Source organism: Podarcis bocagei (assembly GCF_964188305.1).
Source record: "Podarcis bocagei genome assembly, chromosome: 15".
NCBI lineage: Eukaryota > Metazoa > Chordata > Lepidosauria > Squamata > Lacertidae > Podarcis > Podarcis bocagei.
In genome coordinates, this window is record NC_138141.1 from 7,702,291 (window position 1) to 7,722,068 (window position 19,778).

At 47.0% G+C, this 19,778-nt stretch overlaps 1 protein-coding gene and 1 long non-coding RNA gene across 2 annotated transcripts in view; one reads left to right on the forward strand and one right to left on the reverse strand.

Annotated features, from left to right (window-relative positions):
* On the forward strand, positions 1–12,659 carry LOC308574201 (prolactin-releasing peptide receptor-like). The gene is made up of 3 exons (XM_081171814.1): positions 1–111; positions 4,451–5,340; positions 11,224–12,659. Exons 2-3 carry the CDS (start codon positions 4,922–4,924, stop codon positions 11,855–11,857), a joined length of 1,053 nt encoding a protein of 350 aa, XP_081027940.1. The 5' UTR covers positions 1–111; positions 4,451–4,921; the 3' UTR covers positions 11,858–12,659.
* Positions 5,023–19,778, reverse strand: part of LOC308574292 — a 24,817-nt gene continuing 10,061 nt past the window's right edge. The window contains exon 3 of the long non-coding RNA XR_014002450.1: positions 5,023–5,126. This is a non-coding gene — a long non-coding RNA (uncharacterized lncRNA). The remainder of the gene's footprint in view (positions 5,127–19,778) is intronic.

The following is a 19,778-nucleotide window of genomic DNA, read 5'->3' on the forward strand; positions in this document are numbered from 1 at the left end:
AAGCCTGAACGTTTTCTCTCTCTTGCTTGCACACACTTTCTCTTGCACAGACCCTGTGTGCTAGGAATCCTTAGCTTGTCTTCTTATCCTCACTTGGCTCTGCTTGTTCAGGTCAGTAGAAAGAAAGAAAAAACTGCATGGTTTCCTATTTGCAACATATGCATGCCAAATTGATCCCAGGCAATAAGAGCATCCCCTCTTTATTTTCATTTTCTCTCCTCGTTTCAAGTTTGGGAGTCAATTAATAATATTTTTTTAAAAGGAACTTGCTTAAAATGATGTCAAAGCTTTGTGGTGAGGTGTTGCAGGGTTATAGTGTCCATTTTGTTTTTAGAAACCTTGTTGGTAAAAAGTCTTCCAAAAGTTCAGAAAGTAAAGAATGCAGTTCAGAAGTAGTGTTTCTGGCAAGTAGAAGCACAAGCTTCTGTAGGGGAGGAGGGGCTGAAAATGAGAGTTTGCTTCCTTCCATTCATAGTACTCTGCTTTTGTCTTTTGGTGTTCCTTCTTAAGGTGGTGTGTGTGTATGTTTGGACAGAGGTTCAAAGTATGTGTTTTGTCCTCAATGGACCATGGAAAACAAAGGTTCTGGGTCTTAATGCTGCAATCATAGGCATGCACCCTTACTAAGGACAAGTGTTGTCCCATTGAAACCGAAAGGACTTACTTCTGAGTAAAGAAGTCTGAGACGGCACTGTAAGCACACTAAACTCAACAAAGCTTGCTTCTGATAACCTTGTTCAGGATCAAGCTGGGAAAATATTTAATGTTCTTTCGGAAATGTTTTCTGAAGAACCTCCTGTAGCTCATAGTGCTTCCGTTCTGAAAAGATTTTCATGACATTTATTAGGGGAGAAAGCAACAACATTCAGTACCAACTCAGCATGAGGTGGAAGGAAGATGTATTTTTTTGAGCTGCCTTCCATAGGATTCTGTGCCCAGAGCAAAATTCTGTTTTCCATTTTATAAAATGAAGCCAAAATTAAGGATATACTACAATATCATATGTGGCTGCTCTCTATAACTGTATGCATATTGAATAATGTAAAGCATGCCCACCTAGTTACTGTTTCGGTTAAAGTTGTTGCTGGCATCCATCTGTCTCAAGAGACAATGGAGTGTGCCACCAGGGGTGAAGTCAAACCTCTGGAGAATCACAGCGCCTGCTGTGGCTGCAGAGGCAGGGAACCCGAAACTGCTGCCCCCATGTTGTTTTTGCTGCATTAGCAGCACCAAAGTGACCTCTCTGGGGTACAAGCCTGGGGAGTGTGTATGGAGGTCTTGGGTTGCCCAGACTAGAAGACCCCTCCTCTCAGCCTTGCTGATGTGGTCCAAAGGAAAGGAAAGCAATAGGTTTGGCACCAGCTTGGCTGCAGGAGCTGCTGGAAGGAGGCATACAAGATGCCATCCAATCATCTTTAGGGACTATGAATTTGTGTGGGGTTTCCTTCTTAGCATTTTCTTCACCCAAAGATGTGCTGCAAGGCAGCAGTGGTGGAGCTATTCCCATGAATGAGTATAGCCACAAGGCGGTAGAGGTTTAGGATCAGAATTTTCCTTCTCCTAGATGAGCTACCTTCCTAGGCTGATGGGCCCCATCTGCCCTTCACTTCCCTCTACAGCAGGGGTAGGCAACCTAAGGCCCAGGGGCCGGATGTGGCCCAATCGCCTTCTCAATCTGGCCCGTAGACGGTCTGGGAATCAGTGTGTTTTCACATGAGTAGAATGTGTCCTTTTATTTAAAATACATCTCTGGGTTATTTGTGGGGCATAGGAATTCATTCATATCTCCCCCAAAATATAGTCTGGCCCCCCACAAGGTCTGAGGGACGGTGGACTGGCCCATGGCTGAAAAAGGTTGCTGACCCCGGCTCTAAACCATGCGTAGTAAACGCCTTCTTGACCGTTGGACTTAATCTCAGTCACGTTTGCTCAGTCCGCCAGAGCCTTTCTTCACCTACAGGAGAAGTCCTTCACTCACTGAGGGTTTGAGACCCATCGGCCACCCTTAACTGGTTTAGCCGGCCAGTTGAAGCTGTTCCTGGAGCTTGGCCATTGTCACATGCTGGCAGCTTCTAGGAGCCACAGGTGAGAGCTGAGTGCAGGGTGGTGGTCACAGGTGGTCAAACTACTACCCCAGGAGGAACACGACATTCCCCACCCTTCCCTTAACATGCCATACAGCTCTAGTTAAAGTACTGTAGTAATAAAACAGCTAAAGGTTTTGTAAATGTGCCCATAAAAGGCAGATACTTTCCTGCTGGACACTAAGAGTTTTAAGTTCTACTCAAAGCAGACTCACTGAAATGAATGAACCTGTTGGGATCTCCTGGTTCACGCTTCCCCCAGATTGCATGCCTGGGGCAACAGCCCCCATGGCATCCCCCCCCCCCACCTGGTGCATGATGTTGTGCATATGATGTCACGCAATGCTGGGCCCCTTCAATGTGAGGGCAAGTCAGTGCCCCTGCTACAATTTTTGGAGTGGTTTAACAGTTGATTCCTCTTCCCAGCGAACTCCATAGTCTAACTGTGCACTATATGAAGAATTGCTTTCTTTGGTCTGTCCTGGATCTTCCAACATTCAGCTTCATTAAATGTCTGTCAGTCCTAGAGTTATGAGAGATGCAGAAAGGCTTTTCTCTATCTGTTTTATTTTATTCACAGGTGGAGTAGTAAAGTGCAGCGTGGTAAGAGGGAAAGCACTCTGTTTGCTACCCCTTACTTTCTGTCTGATTAATTGATCTGTGCTCCTTTCCCCAAAGTATTTGTGTATTTTACATGCATTCATTGCTATGCAATGCAGGGACCACTGTGCCTCCCATTCAATAGATAGGAGTTTGTTTAACCGTTTAAATGTTGGACAGATACACCCAGTGTAAAAGATAAAGGGACCCCTGACCATTAGGTCCAGTCCTGGGCGACTCTGGGGTTGCGGCGCTCATCTCGCTTTATTGGCTGAGCGAGCCAGCATACACTGGGTCTTGTGGCCAGGATGACTAAGCCACTTCTGGCGAACCAGAGCAACACACGGAAACGCCATTTACCTTCCTACCTCCCTGAAGACTTGTGGGCAATGGGCAGGGCTGGCTCAAAATGTTTTGCTGCCTGAGGCAAAGGCCACAATGGCGCCCTTCCCAAAGGCACATACAGATTGACAGTTGTATTTTACCCCAGTATTGGTGAAAGGAAAATACCTTTCATTGTGCTGGAGGGCAGCAGGCTAGCATAGTGGGTACAGGGCAGGCCACATGGCACTCATGGCTGTCTCCTCCCTGTCCCTCAGCGCCTGCTGTCCGAGGGAGCTGCCTCACTTTGCCTCATTATAGGGCTGGCACTGGCAATTTGTGCAGATAGTACTGAACTAGATGGGCAAATGGTCTCACTTTTGTGTAGGCAGCTTTTTATGTTCATATGCTCACCAGCAGTATCTCTGTCTTAGATTGAGCTTCACTTTATTGCCTCACATCTAGTCCCTTTATCTACTTACAGGCTCCTATCAAATTTTATCCTTAACGCTGGAAAACAGATCTGAAAGACAGCAACTCATAGAAAAGGCACCCCGTGTGCTTCATAGCTGAGCCTTTGGGTAATGTTCAACTAACCTGTGCCATTTGCGCAAGGATTTCTGCTTGCGCGGTGGGCTTCACCTCTCTCCTCCCATCACGTACACCTTATACCCTCCCCAACTCTGCTCCAAGTGGTTGGGGGAACCCTTAGAACAGATTTAGTGGGGTGCTGGGAAAGAACATTCCACTATACAAGCAGAAATCTTTGGGTTGACGGAACGTTCACCTAGCGCTACTTGACAAAATAAAAAAAGTTACACTGTAATAAAAGTTAATGGTTGTTTTCGCTGCTGTTTTGCCTTAAGAGCTCTCAGAGAGCTGCCTCCACTTTAGGGATGGGAGAGAAATTTAATTCCATTTGCATTTAAAGGAGAGCATACCTGATTAGCACTTTCCAAACAATAGCTGCAGTGCATTTCTCCAAGCAAGTAATGTGTGCATATACTAGGGTAACATGTGCATATAAATGTATACAGTATATCCATGAAAATAACATGCAAAATGCATTCTACTAGGGGGATATTGCTTTGCAAAAATGTGCATACTGGGATAAATTTGCAGTACAATGCTGTTGAATTTTCACCAGACTTTCTTTTAAAATCACAAACTGATGTCGAAATGTAGAGAACTGAACTTGTGGTTTGAAAAATGGTAAACTGAAATGGACAGATTTACACACCCCTACATCACAGTGGGATGTTTCCTACCAAACTGCAATTGCTTTGTGGCAAAATTCTGAAGCTCTCCATCTAACATCTCTCTGGGCTTGCCATGCCTTTTAGCATATTTTCCAGTTTGCTTGTCTTTAGGGGAAAGCTGTTTACCCGATTCCTTGTCATTCTAAACCTCCTTTCCCCCGCTTCCTTCCCTATCTTATCTCTCAGACACCAGTGGAACCAGTCATTCTCCTGAAAAGTAGTAGCAATGCTGCAATTTTGGAACACAAGAGCCAAATAATGAAGAAGCAACGGAGGCAACCCAGAAGAAAATGGAAAGGCATCAAAGTGGGGGAGGATATATTATAGCTTAATGGGTGTAAGTGAGTCAAACTTGAAAGCATTTCATCCTGCCCTGCAAGCTGTGATTGCTGCAGAAGTAAGCTCTTCAAAGGGTAGCCTGTGAATACAGATTTGCATGAGAAATAGAAGATGTCTTCTGGCACCAGGCAAGCTAAACCCAGTATTCCTTTTGTGCAATAGAGACATCAGCCTTTTATCCCTGAACAAAATAAAGGAGTCAGTCATCCAGGGCCCTGTGCACACAGGGCGGCCCCAAAGCCAACTTCAGAAGACTTGCTTCACTGCAGTTCCATCCTCCTTGTGTTTTTAAGTGCAGTCCCTGGTTGCTACCAACTGATGGAATCCGCTGGTCGCTGGGACCATGGCCCGTCCAATGGCAGCACCTATGAGGTTGAGCTCAGAAACGGCTCCAATTCCACTTCTCAGTTTACTGGCGTGCAGATGATCCAGTCTTTCAAGCCTCTGATCATCCCCTGCTACACTTTGGTTGTGCTGGTGGGCATTTTTGGGAACTATCTCCTCCTCCACGTTATCTGTAAGACTAAGAAGATGCACAATGTCACCAACTTCTTCATTGGAAACCTGGCCTTTTCTGACATGCTGATGTGTGCAACCTGTGTCCCTTTTACTCTAGCATATGCCTTCAACCCCCAGGGATGGGTCTTTGGGAAGTTCTTGTGCTATTTTGTGTTCCTGATGCAGCCCATGACGGTATATGTGTCCGTCTTCACCCTCACGGCTATCGCAGTAGACAGGTAACTGCTTCCTGAATGATTCATCCAGATTTGGATCCCCTATCCCCATTCCCATCCTTGCTGCCAGACCACTGCATCTTTTGATAGCTCCAGGTCAGGGGTCAGCAAACTTTTTCAGCAGGGGGCTGGTCCACTGTCCCCCAGACCTTGTGGGGGGCTGGACTATATTTTAGAAAAATAAATAAATGAACGAATTCCTATGCCCCACAAATAACCCAGAGATGCATTTTAAATACGGTGATACCTCAGGCTAAGTACTTAATTCGTTCCGGAGGTCTGTACTTAACCTGAAACTGTTCTTAAGCTGAAGCACCACTTTAGCTAATGGGGCCTCCTGCTGCCGCCACGCCGCCAGAGCACAATTTCTGTTCTCATCCTGAAGCAAAGTTCTTAACCTGAAGCACTATTTCTGGGTTAGCGGAGTCTGTAACCTGAAGCGTATGTAACCTGAGGTACCACTGTAAAAGCACACATTCTACTCATGTAAAAACACGCTGATTCCCGGACCGTCCACAGACCGGATTTAGAAGGCAATTGGGCCGGATCCGGACCCCAGGCCTTAGTTTGCCTACCCATGCAATAGTACTTTTCAGAAGGACTTGCATTCAGCCACTGCTTTGACAGAAGGCTGTTCGTCATCAATCACAAATGTTTTCCATCAACGTTCTGCACTTTTGTTGCAGCCCAGTGGGTTGCATCTTAAACTCATCTTTTCATTAAAGAGATGTAATTACCTTCGGGAGGAAATCCAGCTGAGCCTTTTCTCAACACGTTGGGGAAATGAGCTCTACACAAAGTGGCAGAGGCTCCCCAAGGTTTCAGGTGGGAGCTTTTCCTAGCCCTACTTGCAAATGTGGGACCAGGGCCATACCATCCCATTCTGCCACCTGAGGCGAAACAGGAAGGTGCTATCCCCCTGCTGCCCGCCTGCCAAAGCCTCACTTACCAGGGTCGCATGGCAGTGACTTTCGGTGAGATCTCCCTGTGTAACTCTCACGAAATCTCACATGAGCTCTGTGAGATCTCGCTGGAAGCCACCACTGCTGCTGCTTCTCCTCACTTCTCCTGCGGCGCTGCCAAGAGCAGCCACACAGGGTTGCATTGCCTGAAGCAGCTGTCTCAATCCACCTCATAGGTGGGCTTGCCCTGCCTGGGACCTTCTGCAACCGTGTGAAGCCTGCACTGCAACCCCTGAGCTGCAGCTCCTCACAGAAACTGGCCCTTATATCAAGATGATTGCAAACGAGCTCATCTCTTTCCTAGGTTTTGTGCTCCGCAGATGCCCTACTGATTTAACTTGACCAACCCAAGGGACGTTACAGGGCAGCAGACATTAAGTGGGTACTTTCTCCTGTCTTTCCAATTTGGGACCAAACCACAAAGACATCGCTGGCTGCTTGCCGTTCCCACTTTGTGAACCATCTTCCCTCAGTACCTCACAGTTGCCCTTTCCCACTGCAGGACCATCAGGCTCTCATCATGTTTCTAACTTGTGACGAGCCAAGTAGGTGAACAAGCTAATTTCGTCCCCCCTCTTCTCCCCAGGTGGGTCTAGTTGAGCCAACAGGGTAAGACCAGAGAATGGTGCCTATTTGAGCTGCCGCTGAGTTTTCTCAGCAATCAAAGAAGGAAGTCTTTGCCTGCTAGGGCTTTGGGGTATTTTTGCACTGCTGGGTATAATTTCCAACCTCTGGTTAATGTTATGATAGTTTATTTGCTGCAGAGAAACAAATTGTTCAGGTGGCTGAATGTAGCTTTTCTCTTTGAAAAGCAGGACAGTGATGTAAAAGCTAACGGGGGGACATGGATATCTTTCTGATAGGATGTTTCCATGGCAACATAAATCTAGTAGGCAATGGTAATATAGGAATCTGCCTTTTATGGACCACTGGTCCACCCGGCTCAGTGCTGTCTACACTGACTGGCAGTGACTCTTTGTGGCCTCGTCCAAACTGTACACTTAAAGCATTGTTGTTGTTGTTGTCTAGTCGTTTAGTCGTGTCCGACTCTTCGTGACCCCATGGACCAGAGCACGCCAGGCACTCCTGTCTTCCACTGCCTCCCGCAGTTTGGTCAAACTCATGCTGGTAACTTCGAGAACACTGTCCAACCATCTCATCCTCTGTCGTCCCCTTCTCCTTGTGCCCCCCATCTCTCTGTCCTCTGTTGGTCCTCTTTCCCAACATCAGGGTCTTTTCCAGGGAGTCTTCTCTTCTCATGAGGTGGCCAAAGTATTGGAGCCTCAGCTTCACGATCTGTCCTTCCAGTGAGCACTCAGGGCTGATTTCCTTCAGAATGGATCGGTTTGATCTTCTTGCAGTCCATGGGACTCTCAAGAGTCTCCTCCAGCACCAGAATTCAAAAGCATCACTTCTTCAGCAGCGATCAGCCTTCTTTATGGTTCAGCTCTCACTTCCATACATCACTACTGGGAAAACCATAGCTTTTACTATACAGACCTTTGTTGGCAAGGTGATGTCTCTGCTTTTTAAGATGCTGTCTAGGTGATGCCCCTTTAAGAGCCATGGCTCCCCCTAAGAATTCTGGGGACTGTAGTTTGCTAAAGCTGCCGAGAGTTCTTGGGAGATCCCTGTTCCCCACAAAGAACTACAATTCCCATGGTTCCCCAAGAAAAGGGATTGACAGTTCAAACACTCTGAGAATTGTAGGTTACAACAGCCCGAGATTATTTTAAAACATGATTAAAGAGCCTGTGTGAATAAAAGTGTCTTCGCCTGGCACTGAAAAAACCAGGCACCACAGGCAAGCATCTTTGGAGAAGCTATTCTATAGCCAGGGTGCCACTACTGAACACACATACGTGCAGGTGTGTGTGTTTGGGGAAGCTGGGTGCACTTGCTCTGGGCCTTAGAGGGCTAAGCCGGCCCTCCAGCATTGAGCTGCAGCCCCAGTCTCAGCATGGTGCATGCAAAGTCTGCGCCAGGGAACAGCTAAGCCCAATAGGCCTGGAGCGCATGGAGATTGCGCCCTCAATTGCACCAAGGAATGCTCTGCAACACATAAGTGTTCTGAGGCAGATGGGTGCATGTATGAAAAGGTTCCCTGAGGTCAAGAAGCCTGGGCTCCACCTGACACAGGCAGATACAGGGATGCTTTTCTTCTTCCCTCTCACTGAGCTCCTTGAAGTTGCAAAGGGCTTCAAGGAACATTTTGACTTTATCTCTCGAAGCCCAAGCTTTAGCACACTTCAGAGAGGGCGGGGGGAAACACATTTGGAAAAGTCAGATCTAAAGGAGTGTTCTGGCTGGTTGGTGAGTTTCTGGAGAGGCTGGTAGGAACCCTTCTGTGCAGCACCAGTCTTCCCGCTGAATGGAAATAAAAGTCTGTGTTAACTTCATTCCCCCACAATACCTACTTTCCCACGTGACCTAATTCAGCAACGTGGCTTCTGATGGAATAAATTGCTGTTCCTGAGGAGTAGTGCTTTTCTGGGGTGGAAGGCTGTAATTTCCATCACCAGCTTTGCCTTGTGACAGTCTTTTCTTGTTTAATTAACTTGCATAGAAATGGAATATTATTGAAATCAAAGCAAGGGGAACAGTATGTTTGACTAAATACATGGGCCTTGTGCTGCTTTTGTGTGCAGCCCTGGAATTTTCTGGGGCTGATCATTAGCCATTTGCTAGTACTCTTAGTGTTTCTGGTGGTTCTTGGGGAACTGCAATATTGCCAGCGTTGCTCTAAAACAGAAACTATTTATGGCCCGTGCCAGGGATGGGTGGGGGTGGGGAACTCAACCAGGATCTGAGTATAGCACATAGCTGTCAACCGTCCCTTATTTGGCGGGAAAGTCCCTTATCCCAGCGCTGTGTCCTGCTGCTGTCCCTTATTGATGATGTCCCTTAAATTTCCCGGGTTTCAAAGGAAGCAGCTCCTCTCCCTCCCTCCCTGCTGGCCAGGGAGGAGGGAGGCTCCAACTGTGTTGCTTGGCTGCGTTGCTCACCCAATAAGGAGTCTAAGAATGACTGGGGGGGTGGAGCTTGCATGCCTTGTGCCGATCAAATCGGCCGCGTTGCCTGGGGACTCACCTTTGCTCAGCGCTTCCCAGCGGAGAGGGGACGGTGGTTTCCCTTGCTGCATCCCTTTTGCTGGGTTGCTGTGCTGTGGGAACCACCGCTTGAGGCTTCGTTTGGCTAATGGCTGGGCTTTCTGCCTTTGGCTTGGAGGGGCTCAGAAGTTGAACATACCTGTGCTTGGAAAATCCCTTATTTTAGCTGCTGATCCCTTATTTTCGAGGCTGCTGGTCCCTTATTTTCAAATCTGTAAGTTGACAGCTATAGTATAGAAAGAGCTGTCAAATACGTCCAACATGGTGCAAGTGCTATTTGGAGAAGGCAGCCAGCAGCTATAGTTGTGCAACTGCATCCCTGAAAATAGGCCCCATTGAACTCAGTAGGATGGTTTCCCAAGTAGACATGTGTAAGACATGTAAAGGGTTTTGCTCCTCACAGCGAGCATGCTGCATGAACCAGGGAATGTACCCGAGATTACTGTTGCATTTGTCTCTGACCCTTCCTCTAAGTTGCTCAAGACATAGGACACAGAATTACAGAGTTGGAAGGGACCTTAGGGATCATTCATTGTGGCTGATGGTCTTATGAACTGTGTCAGCAGCATAGATTATGGTAGGATAGCAAGCTTTTGAGAATTCTTCGTCAGGAAGGGAGACCATGCTGCCCTACCTTTTTACAAAAAGGCATTATTATTATTATTATTATTAATTATGCCACTTAATTATTATCAGCATTATTTATTCAGTTTATTAGTGGCTTGACATATAAGGAGTCTCCAAGAAACTTACAAAATTTTAAGAGCAGAAAGCATACCTTAAAACCAGGAAAAAAGAATGCTACAATAAAAGCCATACAATAATCTATAAAACAGACCCAATAAATCAGTAATATATGCCAAAACAGGCTTCTAATCAGTTTACAAAATATAAAAACCAGTTACATAAATGTTAAATTGTAAGCATCAATCCCATTGAGATTTAAAAACATGCGTATGTATATATATATATATATATATATATATATATATATATATATTACAAAATTAAAACATTCCCATTACAGTGGTACCTCGGGTTACAGATGCTTCAGGTTACAGACTCCGCTAACCCAGAAATAGTACCTGGGGTTAAGAACTTTGCTTCAGGATGAGAACAGAAATCGTGCGGCGGCAGCGTGAGGCCCCATTAGCTGAAGTGGTGCCTCAGGTTAAGAACTGTTTCAGGTTAAGAACGGACCTCCAGAATGAATTAAGTTCTTAACCCGAGGTACCACTGTAAAAGAATTAAAACAGGAGACTTTGCAAGGAAAGCCAGGCTGCTCTCTTATAGACAGGCTCCCTCTGGTTTGAGGTTGCAGCTGTTGGCCACTGATCTTAAGTATCCTTAACCATAAGGAGCTATCCTCTCTCCCATTGCAGCTGGGTGGTGGGGGGCATAGTTCAGTGGCAGAGCATCTGCTTTGCAGGTAGAAGATTCCTGGTTCAGTCCCCAGGGGGTCCAGGTAGGAGTGGGAAAGACCCATGCCCCAAACCCTGGATACTTGCTGCCAGTAGACAGTACAGAACTAGATGGACCAATGAACTGACTCAGGATAAGGCAGTTTCATTCATATACAATCATACCTCAGGTTATGGACCGCTGAAACCCGGAAGTACTGGAACGGGTTACTTCCAGGTTTTGCCGGTTGCACATGCGCAGAAGCGCTAAATTGCTATACTCCAACTCCCATCCTTTCTGTCCTTTGGCTGTGCTTGGCTGAGGTTGATGGGAGTCCAGTGATATCCGGAGGGCTTTCGTAAGAGAAAGCAGCAGGAGGGATGTCACTGTCTTTGCTCTCGTCTCTTCCCTAGGTACTACACCACCGTGCACCTCCTTAAGAAGCGCATTTCCTTTACTACCTGCGTGTACATCATCGGTGGGATCTGGCTGCTCTCGGGTGCTTTGGTGGCCCCCGCTATTGCCCACACCTACCATGTGGAGTTCCAGAAGGAAGGCTTTGCCATCTGCGAGGAGTTCTGGATGGAAGAGGGGAAAGAGCGCCTGGTCTATGCCTACAGCACCTTGATCATCACCTACATCCTCCCCCTCTCGGCCGTCTCCCTCTCATACATCTGCATCACCATTAAGCTGAAGAACCGCGTTGTGCCTGGCCACCCGACGCAGAACCAAGCGGAGTTCGACCGCCTGCGGAAGAGGAAGATCTTCCGCCTGCTTGTGCTGGTGGTGGCCGCCTTTGCCATCTGCTGGCTCCCCATCCACGTCTTCAACGTCCTCCGTGACATTGACATCAACCTCATCAACAAGGACTACTTCCTTCTGATCCAGCTGCTCTGCCACTGGTTTGCCATGAGCTCCTCCTGCTGCAACCCCTTCCTCTATGCCTGGCTGCACGATCGCTTCCGAAGCGGATTGAAAGAGGTGTTCACCTTCAAGCAGAAGATCATGCCCACCAATAACTGTGTAGCGGTCAGTGTAATGCTCTGATATGCTGGACTTGGAGGAGGATCCATGGCACTTAGTTGGGGGGGGGATTAGTTGTTCTTAGCTCATAGGATTTGCACTCTCTAGCCCACCAAAGCTCAGTCTTACGAACTGGAAGAACGAAGCCTCTTGAGCAAAAAGTCCACCGCCTCTGTAGGAGAAAGGTTCTCCTAGAGAAGACCCTAAAAGCACCCAATTATTTTTCCATCTCTCCCTCTTTCATACAGATGTGTGCATGCACACACACAAACATACACACAGACAGAATCTGCAATGAGATGTTGCAATATGGAGTGGTTCTGTTCAGGCTGCCAGCCAGCCAGGCATACCATTTTCCAGAATATTCCATTTCATCCCTGCTTCTTCATTTTTGAGCATGTTCAGTCCTCATTGGACTGTTGTGAGGGAGGGGAGACCTTTTTGGGGGAGGGGATAATTCTTTAGGTGCTGTTTTGAGTCCATTATTAGTATATACAATGATCTATTAGTATATACACACATGATGGTGACGGCAGATGAGACACTGCAATGTGAAGTGCTCCCGTTTAGAGTCAGCCAGGCCCTCTTCCACCCAATTCCCTCTCCCCCATTTCCTTACCCTTCCCAAACAGTCACACGGCATTCTGTGGCAACTGAGAATGCTGAATTCCCCTCAGGCTACTGGACTAGGTGACCCCGGGGTCTCTTCCAACCCAAAAATCTGTGATTCTATTTTCTATAGGCCCTTGAACCCTTATATTTCCAAATAAATAAAAATTCCTTCCGGTAGCACCTTAGAGACCAACTAAGTTTGTTATTGATATGAGCTTTCATGTGCATGCACACTTTTTCAGATACCAATGCACACGAAAGCTCATACCAATAACATACTTAGTTGGTCTCTAAGATGCTATTGGAAGGAATTTTTTAAAATTTTGTTTCAATTACAGCAGACCAACACGGCTACCTACCTGTAACCTTATATTTCCAGTTCATTGCATGCTGTGCCGTTTGCACAAAAATGCTTTGGCTCATGTTTTAAGTAGAGTTTCTCTTGACAATTCCCAATATACTACCTGCTATAATCACATGGCTAATCTTAGGGCTTCACAAAATAATCCCATTTTCCTTTAGGCTTCAACAGCCGTGTGCCGCCTTTAATATTTCCAGCTCTTTCCCACATCCTGCAGATGCAACATAACTTGATTTTCATCCTCTCTGGGAATGTGTGATTGCTCTTACTACATTCTAATCAGATTACAGCCAACATAAACACCTCACTTCTGAAGCAGTCCAGCCGTAATGACGTACGTTCCACTGCTTTTGACTCATCCCTCCCTTTCCACGGAACACAATTTACAAAAGTGTTGATATCTTTGCTAGAGCAGGTACTGGATGTCAGAAGGACAAAGGCATGAAAGGATGGCTCTCTTTCAGCCCTCCCACAGGGCAACCGTTAAAACATGCTGGATGAATTCTGATTGCTTCAGGGGCATTCACAGAAAAGATAATTGTAGATGTTGCTGCTTAGATCCTTGTAAACGTAAGTAGAGCCCTGCTGGGTCAGAGCAAAGAGCCATCTAGTGCAGTTTCCTGTTCCCAAAGTGGCCAAACCACATGCCCATGAGCAAGACATAAGAATATCCTGCTCATGTTCCCCAGCCACTGGTTTTCAGAGGCATGCTGTGTCAGATGCTGGAGATGGTAAACAAGAGGGGGGTAGGTATTGAGAGCCTTATCTTTCATAAATTTGTCTAAGCGTTTCTTGTTGTTAAATTAGGGTAGAAACATGGAACTGCAGGAGAACCCATGGATTGGAAGACAAGAAGGGGCCTTACACCAAGCCAGACCACAGCTCCATCCAGCTCAGTACTGTTTACACCAGGAACAGGGAAGCTGTGACCCTCCAGATATGGCTGGAGTGCCACTCCTATGCTCCTTAATCAATGGGCATCCTGGCTGTAGCTGATGGGAGTTAGACTCCAATAACATCTGGAGGGTCACTACTAATTGGTAGCGGCTCTCCAGGGTTTCAGACAGGAAGTCTCTCCCAGCCCCTATCTGGAGATGCTGAGGACTGAACCATGTGCTCTACTATTGGGCTATCATAGGCACCAACTCTATGGGGCTAAGGACAGCTCCCCAGTATGCGGGGATAGGGCTGAGCCCCCCCAATCTTGAGGGGCTGGGCCCTGCCAGGTCTCCCTGCAGCAGCAGAGGGCCTTGTTGGGCCTCACAGGCTCATCCTGACGTGTGGGATGTCACACATCTGTGTCACACACGTGATGTCATGTGTATGCCCAGAGTGGTGGAGGAGCAGCCTGTGGGATTGGGTGGGTTCCTAGCCACTCCGAGCCAGAGGTGCGGTTTTTGTACCCCTCTGGGCCTGTAGTTCTTGGCAGGGGCCCAACCCCTAGGTACACGCCTGGTAACTAGAATCAAGTCAAGCTTTGTTTTCTGTGCTTCTGTGTGCCAGCTAGAAGGTAGATTTATTAAATGAGGGAGTACAATAGTACACACCAATCATTTAATGCATCCCCCAAAGAATCTTGGGAAGGGTAATTTGTTAAGAGTTCTGGGAACTGAAGTTGTGGAAGGAGTAAGCTGCCATTCCCAAGATTCTTGGGGAGGAATGTGCTTTAAATGTATGGTGTGTACACAGTGAAAGCTTTGACCTCTACGAGGTTAGCCCACCCAAATCTAAGATCTAATCCAGGAGGTATTTAGCTCTCTCTGCAGAGATGCTAAATACTCTCTGAGCAATTTTAACAGAAAGGGGGTTAATAAAAAGATAACCGTGTTTATTTATTTTAGATATTTATTGGTCACCTTTCCAGGTAATGGCCATTGGAAGTGACTTACAGCATATATATTACCCTCAATAAAACAACTAGAAAGCTATCAATTCCCTCCCAAAGCAGCTACCAAATCTCTGCTAGCCAACTCATTCTTTCTGTGATTCACGGTTCTTTGCATATTCAATACATAAAGAATACGCAGAGAAGAGGTTCTTATATATTAACCAAAGGTCTATTTTAAGCTAGTTTGAAAAGAACTGCCAGTGGGTCTGGATTTTGTCACTTCATACTGCTGCATGTGTCTCCGCTGTATGCAGCTAAGGTCTCCCACTCCAGGCAGCCTTCAGGCAGGGTCAGTGCATTATAAAGGAGCCACATGGAGGATAATTGCTTTGCGGTCTCTGATGATAATGAGATGGATGCCCTGAGCATGAAGCAGAAGGCATAAACATAGAGGATCTGCTAATTGCTTTGTTTTTGCAGTGTTTTTTTTCTTTTAAGCACCTTTGCGCAAGCAAGCTACCTTCTCCTCTTGAGTATCCTGCTCCAAGCGTCACAGGAACGGAGGCTTATATTTGCACATTTCAGAGATGAAAATGGAGAGGCTCTTATACACCTGTGTTCACAGCTTGAGGGCGCCTCTCTATTACATGTTGCTGAAGACTCTCTCTATTCTGCAAGAACCTGCCCTGTACTGGCTTCAGAAGAATTGTGGGTTAGTGGAGTGAACCGTACCTTAAGAATGTTTAATAGAACTTAATTTTTAACTGTTATCTGAATTTGGGTTGTTTGGCCAGAAAGTGAATGGCTCAGTCAGTACAGCATCCTAAATCTCAGGGTTGTGGGTTTGAGCCCCACATTGGACAAAAGATTCCTCTGTTGCAGGGGGTTGCACTGGGTGACCCTCGTGGTCCCTTCCAACTCTACAATTCTAGGACGCATAGTCCTATTTGTACACCAGCCCCCAGCCTGCTAAAGAATATTGCTAGGCTGACGAGTTATGAACACCTCCCAGCCACTCCCAGAAGAAATGCATCAAAAAACAAGGACGCAAATGGCATGAAATTTGCATGTGCTAATTTGTATCTATTGATGCTAATGCATATCTAATGATTTAGATCTATCTATGGTTCACAAATGATGACTGTAATTTAGAGAGAAATATAATGCATCTCATCATAGCGGGGAAGACTGACCAGGTGCCTGCTCACTGTGGATGGGCAGCTTTGAGGCCCCCATTCTCCCTTCTTGTGGTTTATCTCAAAACTGAGCTTATGATGGGCATTTCACTGCATATATACAGTGACCAACTTTTACTGAATCAGACAATTTGTCCACCTACCCCATTATTGCAAACGCCAGAGGTAGTCAATGGGGTGTTCTCCAGGTTTTGCCTCCTCAGCCCCAGCCAACAAGGCCAATGGTCAGGGATGATGAGAGTTGTAGTTGCACAAAATCTGGAAGGCACCACACTGCAAGATCTTAGGGACAGTGAGGTCCTTCCCAGTACCATTTCCCGGGTTCTTCTTAAGTGGGAATGCCAGGAACCGAAGAACCCAGGGCTACCTGAACACAAATCATGTACTCTATCACTGAGCTATAAACTGTAACTTGGACTGGTTCTCAATAGACCACTGGTTTCCTGGGTTAAAAGTCCAGTTGAGCTGGGCGTTAGGGAGGAATGTTCTATTTTGACTGCTACATCGCTTCCACAATGGAACGCATCAAGGAGTATCATTACGTAGCTTTTCAGAGATGAAATGGACAGAACGACTGAAGAAAAAACAAAGACTCCATTTTGCAGCACTTAAAATCTGGAGAAAACCTTGCAAATATAACCAAGCCTTATAAAAGTTTATGGCAAGTTAAGGGAATTTGTCTGTGTTCATAGGATAGGAAATGGGTGCAAGGAGAATAATGTGGATTTAAATGGCCTACGAGAAAAGCATGGTCCGTAGCAGAAAGGATGAGATGGTGGGGGGAACGTTCTGAGAAAGAAGCTCACCATTTCCTCTGAGTCATGAAATGATCTTGCCCAGTTCCCTTAACAATAGCATTTGATTACAAAAGATTAGCGTCCCTCAAAGCTTATTACCAGGCCTAGGAATTTTGGATGGTGGCTTTGAACAGTGCATCTGGACATTGCAACCTAAGGCAAGGAACCTGATTGCAAAAGGAGGTGATTGCTCAGTGGATTACAGTAGGATCAGGGTGGGGGCACTTTGGGAATAGTTTCATTTGGGGGCCAGTATCTCTGGTCTTCTCCTCCAGATGTTGAATTTTGTGTGCTATTTCCACGATTCCCTTTCAACAGTGCAATATGTTGTTGTTGGTGTGTCAAAGGTTAGGTCTCCTGCAATGATTTTCAGACAGATATTGAAGTGAGATTAGGGATTGATGAGCCGGCTGACCTCAAACTCAGAGCCCCTTTTAGCCCCATGATTCTTGGCTGTTAATGCCTGTTGACAGTCTGCCAAACTGGATGAACTGGTAGAACTGCCAGAAATTATCCTAGTGGCTCTGGTTGGGTAGTCAGTTTTTTTTTCTTGCAATGGAGAATGCTGGCTGGCTGGTCTTTTCTGGAAGAAGACAGCATTTTAGGAAGCCTATGACTTTGTTGAACTGTATTGATTGTTTTGATGAATTTGGTGGTGTTGTTTGCTTTATATGCTATTGCATTTGATATTACAGTGTTTGCAGTGTTTTGTTTTTTAATGCTATTGTGAGCAGCTCTGAGCGCATCATTTGTTGATAAAACAGTGGCATACAAATACATCATACAGATACATCATACAGATACGTTTCCCCAACCTGCTCCTACTGTGGAATTAATTAATTTGGTCTGTGTAAGGCAGGGGTAAGAAGGAATTTGGCCCCAAGGGTTGGTGATCAGGTACCATGTTCCAGCTGGTGGTGGGTGGGGCCTGGGCTCATTCAGACCCACACACTCCACCTGTTTTCTCTTGTGGATCAAGGTATGCTGGTGATGGCAAACAACACAGCATTTCCAGCAACTGTCGTTAAAATAAATGCCACAATATGCGCCTTTAGTTTTAAAACGTATAATTTTTAACTTAGTCTGACAATTTCATCTGCTTTATTGTCTTACATATGTATGTACTTTGCACACAAATTGCAATGGCTTGTTGCTGATGCAAATAAATATCTATCAGTGATCTCCCTCATCCTTTCCTCCACTGTTGGATCTGGCTAATAGTGCATGGTGCCCATTGTGGAAGGCAGGAAAGCCAACATTATGCAGAGGTAAAGACAACCAAGACTTATCATTTGCAAAGTGCTTTTCTCTCCTTGGAATTTTGCAAGAATGAATTTGGTGGCAGGGCTGGCATGGGCACTGCGTGGACCACACTGAAGGCCTCCAGGGAGGGCCATGTGAAGATCACCAGTAAGCTGCACATGTGGTAAGTGTGAACAAAGAAAGCAGGTGGGATGGTTGTAACTGGGGTAGATTGGGGCACAAAGGGCAAATCTACTTTCTCTAAAAAATCATGATAGGTCTGGTGGTTTCCCTAGAAATCTCTTGGGGAACAGTGAACTCATAAGGCATCTGTTGCAATGTTTAGTGCTGTGATGCTCCGCCTATGCTCCCCCTGTATATATGTGCAAATAAACCTTATTATCATACAATACCAAGACGTCTCACATGCTCTCATTTCCAAAGGAAACTTAGGTTCTCACCACCTGGAGAAAAGCAACATGAACAACAATATGTTACTGATGGGTCCCAAGCAAAAGACTAACCCACGCAGCCCTTATATTCATTGAAAGGTAATGGTAAAGAGACCCCTGACAATTAAGCCCAGTCATGAACGACTCGGTTGCTGTGCTCATCTTGCTTTACAGGCCGAGAGAGATGGTGTTTGTCTGCTCTGCAGACAGTTTTTCCAGGTCATGTAGCCAGCATGATTAAGCTGCTTTTGGTGCAACCAAACACCGAAACCAGAGCAGCGCACAGAAATGCTGATTACCTTCCCACCGAAGCAGTACCTACTTATCTACTTGCACTTTTTGGGGTGCTTTCAAACTGCTAGGTTGGCAGGAGCAGGGACCGAGCAATGGAAGCTCGCCCCACTGCGGGGATTTGAACCGCCGACCTCCTGATGGGCAAGGCCAAGAGGCTCAGTGGTTTAGACCACAGCACCACCTGTATCCCCTTCATTACTATTCCTTAGTTCAGAGCTTTCCAAACTTTTCAGGTTGGTGAAACACTTTTTAGACATGCATCATTTAGTGACACAGTAATTCAGTTTTACTAGCAAACCGGAGGTTATACTAACCCCTTTCCAGCCCCGGGAGGAGTGCAGGGAGTGTTCACGTGACATACCTACACACTGCAGCCGACACACTACTAATGTGTCCCGACACAGTTTGGAAAGCTCTGCTTTAGGGACTTGCTCTGCCCTACTATGGAGAACAATTTTCCATTATTTTAATGATGATGATTTACCGTATTTTGCGCCCCATAGGACGCTCCGGCCCATAGGACGCACCTAGTTTTTTGGGGGGGAAATAAAGAAAAAAAATTTATTTCCCCCCCAGGTGCAGGGCTGGAAGAACCAGGTCAGGGAACAGCGGGAAGGCGCACTCTGCCTCCCCGCTGTCCCCCGAGCTTGTGGGGCTGGCTATGGGGAGAAGTGCGCTGATCCCGGGACTGCAGGCAGCTCTGCACGGCCATCCGGAGCTGGGCGGGACTTCACGCCCGGCTCCCGGTGGCCGCACAGAGCTGCGCTGAGCCCGGGACTGCAGGCAGCTCTGCGTGGCCATCCAGAGCGGGGCGGGACTTCGCGCCCCGCTCCCGATGGCCGCACAGAGCTGCGCTGATCCCGGGACTGCAGGCAGCTCTGCGCGGCCATCGGGAACGGGGCGGGACTTCGCGCCCGGCTCCCGGTGGCCGCGCAGAGCTGCGCTGATCCCGGGACTGCAGGCAGCTCTGCGCGGCCATCGGGAGTGGGGCGGGACTTCGCGCCCGGCTCCCGGTGGCCGCGCAGAGCTGCGCTGAGCCCGGGACTGCAGGCAGCTCTGTGCGGCCATCCAGAGCGGGGCGGGACTTCGCGCCCCACTCCCGGTGGCCACGCAGAGCTGCGCTGATCCTGGGACTGCAGGCAGCTCTGCGCAAGCCTTGGAGC

Coding starts and splice junctions, on each gene's coding strand:
- LOC308574201 (XM_081171814.1), top strand. CDS start 4,922: ATGGAATCCGCTGGTCGCTGGGACCATGGCCCGTCCAATGGCAGCACC. Junction 5,341..11,223: donor ACGGCTATCGCAGTAGACAG/GTAACTGCTTCC, acceptor TCTCTTCCCTAG/GTACTACACCACCGTGCACC.